At 35.4% G+C, this 13,158-nt stretch overlaps 1 protein-coding gene across 4 annotated transcripts in view; it reads right to left on the reverse strand.

Moving 5' to 3' along the window:
* SIPA1L2 (signal induced proliferation associated 1 like 2) overlaps window positions 1-13,158 on the reverse strand; it is a 143,167-nt gene that overhangs the window by 28,720 nt on the left and 101,289 nt on the right. For all 4 annotated transcript variants that reach the window (XM_035561339.2, XM_035561316.2, XM_050709908.1 and 1 more), the window contains 5 exons: window positions 10,871-11,128; window positions 7,262-7,345; window positions 5,584-5,684; window positions 5,100-5,203; window positions 2,012-2,400 (listed from right to left, as the gene is read on the reverse strand). In XM_035561339.2, coding sequence (XP_035417232.1) covers window positions 2,012-2,400; window positions 5,100-5,203; window positions 5,584-5,684; window positions 7,262-7,345; window positions 10,871-11,128 — 936 coding nt within the window. The remainder of the gene's footprint in view (window positions 1-2,011; window positions 2,401-5,099; window positions 5,204-5,583; window positions 5,685-7,261; window positions 7,346-10,870; window positions 11,129-13,158) is intronic.

Here is a 13,158-nt window from a genome sequence, read left to right on the forward strand (position 1 = left end):
TGTGTCTAAGTTTTACACTGTTTAGCTGTTGTAGAATACATTTATTGTTTAACGTTTATAAAGCAGTTGTGAATAAATTCCTCATTCAGGTTAGAGCTTCATCATTACAGATTATGAACCAGTATGAACTTAATTTCTAACCAGTTAGAAAATATACATGGGATTTGGCAGTAGATATCACAACACGTTAACTCAACCTTCTGTCTATTTGAACACTGTGTTGCAGCATCAGAGCCATAAAATGAGATTTTTTTTTTAAATAACGTAAGCCTGCAGGCGCTGGTATAGGTGTTATCAGCCTTTAAATCCAACTGTAAAATTATTTACCGCTCTAGTATAATATGAAGGAAATGTAAGCAAAGTTTAAATAAAACAGTTGGGTCACGTAATGCAAGTCTGACATTTTCCTGTAGCAAAAGCATTTGGCACACAGATTAGAAGCTGATCATTTGAAAACACTGCTATTGCCGAAGTGGAATTGGTCACTCCTAATGCAAGTTATCTTCTCAGCAATAATTACTACTTTGTAAATGCCTGGATAAACTCACTTAATCTATATGCTTTTTTTTCCTCCCCAGATCTATAATGTTTATTCTATATAAATGAACATGAGAATATTTAATAGCTGCGTGGCACTTTAAATATGATAGCTGCCACACAAGTGCTGAAAATGCATATTATAGCCATTAGGAATCTATTGCAGCCCATTATGATGAAGTCCCAGAAACACAGAGCTTATTTCTTCCTAATCTATAAAACTAAATCTCAATGCCTATAAAGCAGAGTAAATCTGGAGCTTCTACTTTATCACAGATGTAGTGAAAGAATGTGAAAGCATGTACCTACTTTTCACAACAGCCTATACTGCAAGTCAATACTATCTTCCATAACTTGTGAAAAAAATTCTAACTCATTGTAAGTATACAAAACTAATTCAATCACAGTAGCATATAAAGACACGACGAGATTCTTTTGTTATTTTCCTATACTAATTGACATTGAAAACAGAAAATTCAGAGGGAAAGAACAAGCAATTTCCTTCTAATCCTTTACAGAGTAAAAACCTTCACACAGAGACCAAAGCTCCAGCTTCAAAGTCCGCATAAAATGGGAATTGGAAGATAAAGGCAACCAGCTGTAAAAGTGTACTTTCACAGTTTGCTTTATAATAGATGTACCATACACACATTGGTAACAAAAAGAAGAGTGCACACAACCAGAAATCCAGATCGAGAAACAAAATTGTAAAGTATACACCACAATAATGCAAATTAGGGTGGATGGTATGCTATGAAGTTTCACTATATGTAAAAATTGTCCATTGTAATTTCTTTGATTTCCTTCATCATTAACTCCAATATAATTTGTTGTACAGTATGTATTATAGTATTGTATTCCTTCACAAGTATGTGAAGGAAGTTCTAGGGGAAAAAAAAGATATTAGTATCTTTTGGTGGTGTCAAAATAATACAACTGGGGTGTTTGGACCTACTACACTCATAACTGAGAAATAGAGAAGGAATGACTATTTTTAAATGTAATGCAAAGTAGTATGAAAGCATCTTATGCTGATGGATAGTAATTTACAGTTTCCTTCTTTATCAATGAAAGTAACGTTGCAAGTTTTCTAACATTTTAGATCTCAGATGATCACAGGTAGAACACATTGGTATTGAATATAATATATTTCGCAAATACTATGAAAAAAGAAGAATTCATTTCACTTTTACTCAGGGATATTTTCCAACTCTGAAAACCTAAGGAATTTCTGCAAAGTTGCATATAAATTCTCCATCAAATCTGGGAGCAGGACTAGTCATGCTTTTTAGGAGGACTCATCAAAAACTGCCTGAAAAATGTTACGCTTCCTCATGTAGGTATTGAATACAACAGGAATCAAAATCAGTTAGGCACACTTTCAAAGAAATGTAAAGAGAGCAACTGTAACAAAAAAGAATTCTCTGAACATCAATCTACAGTCCAAAATCCCTAATTTGTAAGAAACACATACCTGGAATGAGAGGAGATTTCACTTAGGTCTCCCATACTGCCTTCAGCTGTATGACTGGTAGAAATAGCAGAGGCATAGCTATGAACAGCATACATTTTAGTTGGCTCCTCATCTAGCCCAGGAGTTTCAGAAGACTCGGTCCACTGCTCAGTACGACAATGTACTCCAGACCTGCTGCCAGCAAGGTGCAAAGGGGCCAGGAGAGGAGCTGGCATACAGGGAGCTGTATCAATTCCACTGTCAGTAGATGCCCCTTTTATATAAGTTAATCCAAGCAGCTCAGGATCCATCAGATCTCCAGAACCGAAGTGTTTTTCATCACTGTTGCTGGATGTATTACTGGATAGGGTATTGCTGCTTGAGTGGCTTGAACAGCTTTTATCTCCAATCTTATCAGCAAGAAGAAACCAAACAGAAAAAGAACCGCCCTCGAGTTAAATTGTAAAATCCTAATTTTCATATAAACTACTGAATTTGTGCCATTCAAAGATCACTATTATTTTTACAGTATGCTATAATATAATTACAAAGCATGACAAAAGCTAATTATACCACTAGTTTCTATGGAATGAATTGCACAACAGGCTAGACACACTGGAGGTTGATGTCACTGCAAATAAAAGTGAACATCAGGCTCTATTTCCATCTTATATGGCAAATCATAAGATCACACTTGACTTTTCTGATTATAGGACTTGCTTAACATCCATAAAATTGAGTTTCTGAACAGCTGAAATAAGCATTTGTTAAAGCTACAAGCATTTGTAATTATTTGTTTAAACAAGTCCTACTGCAAATCTGAAGGACACTGAAGACTGAATTAACCTTGGCTTTTTCTCAGTGTGGGTGAAATACGCTGTTTATTGGATCAAATCCAATTGGATGTGTGGCTACTTGAACTGAAGCCAAGTGCAATGTATGTGTACCAGATGAGAGTAACTTAAGTCACAGGGCTCCCAACTAAGCATGCAATTGAAGTGGAAGAATTATATCAGGCATTTGTGTCAATGAAGTTTTTGTGTTTTGTTCTGTTTCCTGAAAAGAGATTTTATAGAGAGTTGGATTAACTTATCTTTGTGACAGAGTAGCCAGAATAAGGGCAGATGGGTTTCTATTAGGCAGAACTAAGTGGGAAGGTAACAAACTTTTTTATGAGATCCCCTTCCCAGCAGATGTCTATAAACATAGCTGTTGCTCATACATAAAAGCAGTTAGAAAAGGCAGCTCTTCCAGAAATAACAGCTCTATTCCATATAGGAATTAGCAGGTCTCAAAATTTGAGAAGTTATAAAAAAAAAAGTAGGGGTTACATTTGCAATCATCCTAGCCTTTACAAACGGCTGCCTCCTTAAAAATAATGTAACAATTGATAAAAATACGAATGAGCTGTTTTTCCAAGGAGAGAGTTGGAGAAAGGTGTCTGGAGAAAAGACGTGTCACTTTGTACTATAATGTAAAATGGAACCAAAGTGAAAAGAAATGGGAAAAAAAGGTCAAAGACAAAATCAGCCTCAGAAGACAATGTGTGTATGAACCCACCCAAAGATTTCCCATATGTTGGTGAGCATACATGTTCAGTTACCCCCAACTCTGCAAGCAGCTGAGAATGTGGGAAAAATCTATTGATATAAACATCTTGAACTGTTCAAAGTTCACTATGGCCATAGCTCAGGGTCATTTTATGCATTTTCTTGTGCCAAAAGAAATTTTTTTTATGAAAGCTCAGTGTGACCCTAATTGTTACATGTTGTTAAATATTATGTCGTGAAGCAAGATTAAAATAAGAATAAAAAGTAAAATCAGGAGGAGATAATCATCCAAGGCAAATAAAAAAAAGCCTGAGGAAATCAAGGATATCAAAATTTCACTGGCTATTCAAAAGATGGCAGAGTGTCAAATGGCAAATTGAGCTCAAACAAAAAGGGGATGCGCAGGTGAATATTACAAGGTCCCTTTACAAGGCAATGACTTTTTTTCAGTTTTACACCATATATAAAATAGTCTCATCATGTACATATTATCTTTGTAATGATACTGGTTCTTACTTTGTACAATGTAGTTATCTTGCACCTGCATTACACACATGCATATGCATGCAAACATTACCAGAAGTCCATCACGAACTTTTTCTGTTCAGAACCCCAGCATCATGAGAGCTGCTATTAGCATAAAAATCTTAGTGAAGCAAACTCAGCATTTAACTTTCGCTTCAGTACTATGATTAATGGTAACTGTTACATATAATGACTGCAGGTTTGTGTATACTTTAGCTTAAGATACAAGGAAGTATTTTTGTACATAACTGTACAGCATGATTCTATTTATGACAGTATTTTTTTTTGAGAAGTATCAGGCTAAATTCTCATAAGGAATCAACGTACTTAAGAGGGTTTGATTTTATATTTTTACCAGTCTAAGTCTAAAAGTATTGTACAGATTCCTACTAACTATAAGAGGTTTTCCATGTAAGTACAAAAGACAACAGAAATAGACCAACCATGTCATTAGTGTAATTTCCATAGTTAAGTCATTTGAGGATTTTGCCATTACTGAGGACAAACCTCTGAACTAGTAGACTAGAAATCTTTTCAGCATTCCCAACATAGAAACTACACATTTACAGTGCTCACTGATAAATACAGCACATGTATTTTACACATCATGACAAGTGGTAACATAAATGCAACTTTTTTTTTTTTAGCATATGAAATATTTCACAGATTAAACAAGCCACTATAAATGAAGCTGTAAACACACAGCAGAGTGTAGCCTATATTAGGCTTTTATCTCAGTGTCCTAGACTGAAGCCCTCTAGGGTTTCTTAGTTTACAAACACAAATTAAGCATGTTCAATTCACCCCTCATCTAGGTAAGCATACTCTGCCTCCCAAAACCCACAGTGGGTTTGTAAATTACCAGAAGAAACAAGCCTTAAAAATACATTTAAAACCAGAGTGTTGTTTTTTTTTTTAATTTTATTGTTCATTTGTTCGTCATTGTTGTTTTTTCCTGTTTAATTTTTGTTTGTTTAGTGTGGGGTTTTTTGTTTGTTTTAGAGTTTCGAATGACATTAAAGTAAAAGACTTACATGTGAAAGTTTGTTTGGTGACTCCTTGCCACTGCCTTCTTTTTGTAAAGCCCGGTCTTTGTAGGAGCTGAGGACTTTGGTCGATGGTGCATGCCACTTGGTTTCTGCCATAAATAATTGTGTTTTAATTTCTGAATGCTAAAAAGATGAGTATACTGTACAAAGAAAAGAGCACATGGCTTAGCATCAGGTTTCAAACCCGTATACTCTTTGGAATCAGAGCCGTGCAACTTTGCAGAATTGTTAAGATCTAAACCTGCTTTTCATCATTCACAAAGCTTTCTGAAGTTCAGGAGCAGTTCAGTCAAAATACCGCCTAAATATCTCATACCACATTCCATTAGACTGTCTGTAACAGTCCCAGCTTTCACTGTCATATTACTGCTCTTTGGGTATCAAACCGCCACATCAGAACATGGCTGCACTTCACCAAGCACTACATTACAAAGAACATTTCTTTTTAAGATATGGTATGTATTATTACCAGAATGTCTGGTTCCATCCAAAGTTTCCTCTCGTTCTCTGCCTCCTTCACACTCCAGCGAGCCTGTACCTTGGTGTTCATGGAGTAAAGGGGATTGGCACCTTTTAACATAAGAAGAAAATTAAGCTTTTTTTCTTCTTTTTTTTTTTTCTATAGAACTATTTACATGATGAACAACAACACTTTTTACTCTTCAAAGCAAGTATTTTGCAAGTGATTTGTTTAAAGTCATCATCCCTCCCACCAAGCAAGTACAGTAACATTTCCAAACACTGAATAGAAATATTTACATATAATTTTCTCAACAGCCCACTGTTACACCTTAAGTGTGAACAGACCAAGACAACACTGAGCTTTCAGAAGAAATCCATTCTTGGGGCTACAGTAGCCAAGGTTTTGCAGTCGAGAACTACGTTAACATGTTTAACTGCTTTATAAACTACGCCCCATGAAAATAACTATTTTTGCAGGATTTCAAATTCATAGCATGTATGAAAGCTAATATCAGATCCACTGTTTTGTATTTTGTATCCATTGCTCTGTCATTTTTATGTAAAATTATGATGTCACTATTGCAGTATTAGAACTATGTAAGATTTGAAGAATCTTAAATAACTGAACTCTAAATTCTCTGGTGGAATTTGCAGAAGTTAATTTCACAAAGCAACATACTAAAAACAAGGTTGCCATAAGTAATTACTGTGCTGGCAAAAGGACACCAGGAAAACTGTAAAAAAAAAAAAAAAGCAAAAAAGCTATAGTTTTATTTGAATTATTTCCATATATTTAGCTGCCACAGATTTCACTGAATAACCTGAAATACTTTGAGGAATCTCCAAGATGATGCATATATATCTGCTACATGGACTATCTTATACACAGGCATGCCAGAAGAATATTTTGCTTACAGACGAGGAGCCAAAATAATGTTTTCAGTATTCACATTTTTTCTTAAAAGTAGCTTCCTAAATCCAAACGGAAAGTATCGAATGTTTCTATAATATGCTATGTAGATACTGCCATTGCCCAAATTTTATAACAGAAGTATCATCGTCAGCTACGTTTATACAACAAAGTGATAAAGCAATCTAGAAAGATTTCTCATGCAATATTCTTAAAACATAAGCGGCACATTGGGGTAGTCTTTTACTAACACACAGCTAATATTTAAAACCTTCAGCATCAAGGGATTAACAGGTATGTGAACATAACATCTACATATTGCAACAGATTTAAAAGGAGAAGAGACCTGAAATATTGCTGCTTTTTTGAGGAGAAATGCTAGGGAATGGATGTCACTGGAACAAGTACGGTAGGAAACAAAACCTTAGAAGATTGTAAAGTTCCTTTTTTAATTAAATACCCTTCCAATAAAACTAAAGGAGGAGAAACTACTATTCTATTCCAGTTCTGTTTTACCAGCTGCTTTCTGTCTTGTTCCTAGGAAAGCAAACCTAAAAATTGTTTATTTACCTGAATTGTAAAATAACAATTTGGTACCAAAGGGTTAAGTAGTATGACTTTAAAACTTTATTGGCATACAGATTACATTACAGTGAACCTAAGAGTCTTAATATTTTACTAACGGATTTTCCAGATAAATCTATGATATAGAGCATCCACACAGATGTGTGCTTCAGAAAGAAGATGCAACAAGATTAAAAAAAATCATCAATACCCATCATATCCCACTTGCTGTCTCCACTGGCTGCTCCCACTGGGTCCTGGGTCACTGGATGAGGACTGGTTGCTTGGAGAACTTCTGTAATGTTGACTAGAATCATTAATGATGCACTGAGATATTTGTGGAGTTTCAGATTTGAACTGTGTTTCTTTTAAACATTCATTTTTACAAATAATGCATACGCAGTACGAATACTTTATGAACATTCATTTGAGGAACGTACAGGTTTATCATAGATTCCTAAAACTTTAAGAAGTATTTTCTAAATATATTATTTATTTAATCACTAATAAAGTATTTCCAGCTTTACTTCTGAACAATTGGGATTACTCATGAGTCAGAGCAGCTGGGTTAGCCCTCTAAATATATGTACGGGAAGCTCTCATGATGCATTGGAAACATTTTTATTGCTCTTTGCATTCTAATTTTCTACATAATAACTTAGATAAGGTACAACCAATAATTTTTTATTCTTATTTTTTTTTATTAATACGTTGACATAGAAGAGTAGCAACAAAACATTTCCACGAATAATATTATTTTGTACTTTAAACATTTGAGACTCATGTCTTAGCAATGTCTCTAACTACTCTTCTGGGATTTCTGGACAGCTGAAATGCAATGCTGAAATTTGTTTTTGATCACCTTCCTACCCTTCCTTTTTGCCCATACCAATCCATAACTCTACAGTTTCCCTCAGCTACATCAGCTTGAATTCCCTGTATTTCCCTTTTTTTTTTTTTTAAGGCGGCTATAAATAGAAATGAATTTATGTATTTGAAAAGAGGTAACTTGGGATTTATGCAAAACAATTCCCCAAGGGCATGACATTTAATAAGAAACTTTACTGTTCAGCTTGAAAATTTCCAAGACATTTGCTATTATATTTTGTTTAATAGCCAAACACACGTAAGTAGATGGTATAGTGCCTAGTTCTTCAGCATGTCCTACTCTGATAAACATTGACAGGACTAAGCCTTTTGCAATCAAATGAATTAGTCTATAGGCTACAGTTGAGCTCAATTGTGCGTTCTTTTTTATTGCCAAGAACTTTGCATTTCTTGCACAGCTTAAGCGAACCAGCATTAAGGAAAGGGTAAATTATCATCCCATGTGTTTCTGGCCTAGAGACAAATGTTTGGGACACTGTGCTCAAAACTGGGATACTGGTTTTTACCGACAAATGTCTACATCCAAAACCTCCTATTTCCTGGACAAATGTCTAGCCATTAGCCTACTAAACAAAAGGTGGCTACAAAAGGAGAACCACAGAAACAGTCTGTGAATGCCTCACACAGTTCCTTCACAGAACAGTTGCATCTGTCTGCTTTCAGGAATGGTTTCTGGACTGCAGGTGAAAGGATACACTTGCCTACCACTCTGACTCAAAGACTAAAGTACACAGAAACTTCTTGGCATGAAAGAGCAGAAAAGTGAGTCCCACTGAAGCTTGTCTTTTAGGTACTCATTATGGGAAGCTGTAACAGAATTAGGCATACTAAAAAAGCAGAAGTAGAGTTCTAAAATATCCATGTGTTTCTTAATGACTAATTACAGCAAACTCTTTGTTCAACACAAACATTTGAATTGCCTTCTCAAAGCACTTAATTCTCCCCAGAAGCTGTAGTAGAAGCACAGGTGTTCAGATCCCTGTTTAATTTCACTCCAGGGACTGGGCACCTAAACTGCTGCTGCTGAAGTCTTCCACTATATATAGCCTTTTAAGTCTTTTAATGTTATCTATCAACATTTCTATTGCTTCTTCCTCTTTTTAACTCTAAAAAGAACGTTTTTATCACAGACATCAACATTAGCTCATTTTCAGACCAGTTGCCATAACTTCCCTGTTTTATCATCCTGCTTTTCCTTGCCTGTGCTCCTCATCAATTTGTCTACATTGATACTGTGACTCAACCTCTAAAATCTCTTCATCATTTTCCTAGCCTGAGTATACATTTTCACCCTTGCAAGACTACCTATAAGTACCAATCAACCTTACTTCAAACTCTTGTTTTAAACACATCTCTCTGTCAAGCTATTAACTATGTCTCCCCTCCCATGTGGGCAGACCTTGCCAATTAGGAACATTTCTTTTCATGTTTCAGAATCCACACATCACAGTTCATCATTTTTCTCCCTTTTCATTATTTATACTCTTTACCATGTCCTCCCTAGAATGGTACTCCTGCATTGTACTTGTTTTGCTTAAGTGATATAGGAATCTCTTCACAACAAGAGATGGACTCTGCCTTCAGAGCTTTTTATGTGCTTCACTGAGTGTTAAAGGAACTGAAATGTACGTGAACTGTTTTGGAAATAAGTAGCATATCAGAAAGCTTTATTCTTTTTTTCTATATATAAGCATATAGTATGCTTAATAAAGCTCCATAAACCCTGAAATATTTGTAGACATTCCAATATACTGTCTCCTTATGCTAGATTTTAGCAAGAATTTCAGTAACAAGACATTAGGAAAAGCTCAAGTCCTAAAATTATATATACATGGTTACAAAAATGTAACCATGGTGTTCTGGTGTTTTGTTTATTTATTTATTTATTTGGGGGGGGGGGTGGGGGGGGGAAGGGACTGTTGAGACTGGGGCAAAAAGAAGCAGAATACAAATGATCAAATATCATAACTCACAGTCTGCCTTCCCCAGACCCTGATATAGACATGTTTTCAAAGATGTTTTACTGTTGCTTGTATGTATTTCAAACAATCTAAAAAATTCTCTAATTCTTTTCTACTAAATGAGGTAGTTAGTGTAGCAATAGCAGTATTTTATGATTTCAGCCAGAATTTTTTAAAGCTGTAGAAGAGCTGTACTTCAGATTTTTTTAAGTAAGTTAGATATTTCTGTCTTGAAAATTAAAAGAACTACATCACTCCAGGGTAAAGAACTATGCCTCTTCCCATGTTGAAAGGCCTTGCCAATCAGGAACATTTAGAAATAATCGCAAACAATAAAGGACAGAGAGTTCTGTTCAAGACATATGGTTTTCTAAATAATTCAAAGGTCAATGTATTTACAAATTTAAAACTTTAAGAAGAAATTGTTCTCTTATGAAGAATTATGATTAAATTAGAACAGAGCTAAGATTTAAAGATACCATCCCATCGTCTAATAGGTGTTATATATTCAAATCACAAGCTCTGCTTTGTTTAATTAAAAGCAAAGCAAAGCATAAGGACTGGTAATGAGTTACAGAACCCTTTGAAACTATGCCAATAGTGTGGTAATGAGATTAAATCATTCATTTTTAAAGGGATGAGTTCATTTTATTTATGCTCATTATTTGTTTAAGTAGGCTCCCAAAAGGTGGAGGACAGGACATTTAGATCAAAAAGTAACAAGAGTTTCCCCCTTTATTGATTTGGAACTAAAGGGAAAGGTTAGCTGTCCTCATCAGCAGGATCCTCAGCACAGCACACTTTCATCACAAACAACAAAAGTCACTTGTTTCACGTAGAGTGAACTATAATCAGTCAATTCCCTCTCACACAACCTCAGAATTAAAATTACAACAAAAGTTCTAGAGAACAGAGCTATCTAAGTAAGCCACATTAGGAAAATGACAGGCATTAAATGGAGAGTATACTACCTTGCACCATCTGGCAGTTTTCTATCAAAGGAAGTGCTGCGAGGAATGGCTGTCTGAGCCTGCTGGAGAAGCTGCTGGCACTGCAGTCTGTCGGATGTTCCTAGGATTGGAGAGGCACGAGAGAGAGGCTGCCCAGCGGGAGTCGGCACCCGATGCCAAGTGGTATTCCTTCTGAAAGGGGTTTTATACTCACATGGGGTGCCTTCACTGTCAAGTTTGTATTCCACCATGGGTATACGACAAAGTTCTGAACAACCCCTGCAGGACAAATAAAACTATGATCAATCTCACTGGCAGGAACAGAAAAAGAAATCTTGCATTCTGCAGTCAGAAGTATATGCACATTTTTCTTCTGAGCGATGAAAGGTCTTCATATAGCATTGTGCTGACCTTTGAATGCTTCAAAGCTATCATTTCAACCAGGTAGGAAAGGTGTCAAAATAAAACATTTGTTTGCATGTGCTCAAAGGTTTTGAACTCTCTCCTTGCCCTCAAAAAGGAAAAATTAAGCTTTTATAAATTAATAAGCTTGAGTTTCACATAATAAAAACTACTAGAAATAAAGCTCTCAGATGTCAGCAAATATCAACATCAAGTTCTTCTGTAACAGCTTTAGTTTAAATTTCATAAATACAAATCATTTCTTAATGTGAAAACGTACATATCTGAAACTACAAAACATATTTGTTGCTTCCCAGCAATCTAGACATCTCTTAGTGCTATTGAGAACTATCCTTTAGAATCCATCCAGTTCCTACTGAATGACAAAGCATACACACTGTGATGCAAATGATTATGTAGCATCTAAATATTTTTCCATTTGTTTTCAAACAGCTCTTTCTAACGTCTCTCATTCCGGGAACCTCATTGCCCAGAAGAAACAGGGAAGCAGACGAAACAAAGTCAAAGCTTGCAACTTTGACGTGAATCTTACAGTGTGGATAAATACTAACAGCGTTCCCAGAAAGTATAAACTCAGGAAAAAGTAGTGATAGCATTGTCCAAAAGATCAGTCTGCCTTCGGGCTATTTACTGTAGACTCAGGCCACAATTGAATTAAAGATTACTGTTTCAGCAATTAGTTAACAGAGACTTCACGCCAGCAGTGATTATCATTGCAGCTGTATATATAATAGTGAAAATTCACTGCCCCATCCTTGAGCCCAGTCTTAATCAAATTTTGCTTTTGTTGAAAACCGTCGTTCGTCACTCAGAAATTCATCATCAATTCATCACCGGAAATTCATCAATTCTGACTAAATTAAAAACACCTAGAAAAATTGTAATAGAGCATGCATAAAGTGTTTACAGCTTTAATCCTGAAAATTCTTTGGCACAAATGTCTTAACACAATTACACAGTATAAATTTGCATATGTTAAACTACTTGAGGCTTCCGAACCAAACCCCAAAAGAATATTTTCATTCCCAATATTTCAGTAAACAGACAAAAATAAGGGATTATGAAAATGCTACCTATGTTTTTCAAGGTTGTAGAAAAGAAGATGTGTGCAACTGTAGCAGTTACATTCTAGCTATTCCGTATATGCCCAGTGCAATCCAACCAGATACTTCTAGCTACTTAATTTAATGGTAATGGAATAGGTAAATTGTTTATCCTGCAGCATAAAATCTTAGTTCCTGCTGGCACTCAACCAAATGAAAGAGGTAAAGAAAGAATTTCAGTCAAATACTGAGGATAAAGTGTTGAGGGTGAAGATTGGGAGCCATTCAATGTAGGGCAGAAGATGCCGTGATGAAGATGAGTTGAAGAAGGATCACCAGAATACTGTAAAACAGAACTCTGGATTCCTGATTTTTCAAGGTTATTCTGTGATTAAACTCACCAATAAAATTTGATGTGTGAATTCTGCTGATGTAGCACAGTTGGACATGGAATTTTTTGTGTTTGTTTACTTTTAACAACATCTAAGGGATCACGCTAAAGCTGTACATTAAAAGAACATTAATTATGCAAGCTTAAGAACTCAGAAGGAGGAAATCTTAAAATAATACTGCACACACTTTAATTTGTCCTCTCTGTGTTGGTGAAGTAAAGAAATATATTTTCTCTTTTGCTTTTAGCAAAGAGCTCTTTACCTCGTTCTATGCATATAAAAGACAGCATTCATTGAAGCAATGTTACCCAATATGTAATTTTCATTATGATTTAATGGGTCAGATATTCAGCACTAATTTATTATGAGAAATTATTTGATAGCTGCATACTTTCACTGGGTATAAAAACTAATTTCTTTCCAGCTCCTCTTATCACAGAGCATCATTGAA

The sequence above is a fragment of the Cygnus atratus genome, chromosome 3 (genome assembly GCF_013377495.2).
Source record: "Cygnus atratus isolate AKBS03 ecotype Queensland, Australia chromosome 3, CAtr_DNAZoo_HiC_assembly, whole genome shotgun sequence".
NCBI lineage: Eukaryota > Metazoa > Chordata > Aves > Anseriformes > Anatidae > Cygnus > Cygnus atratus.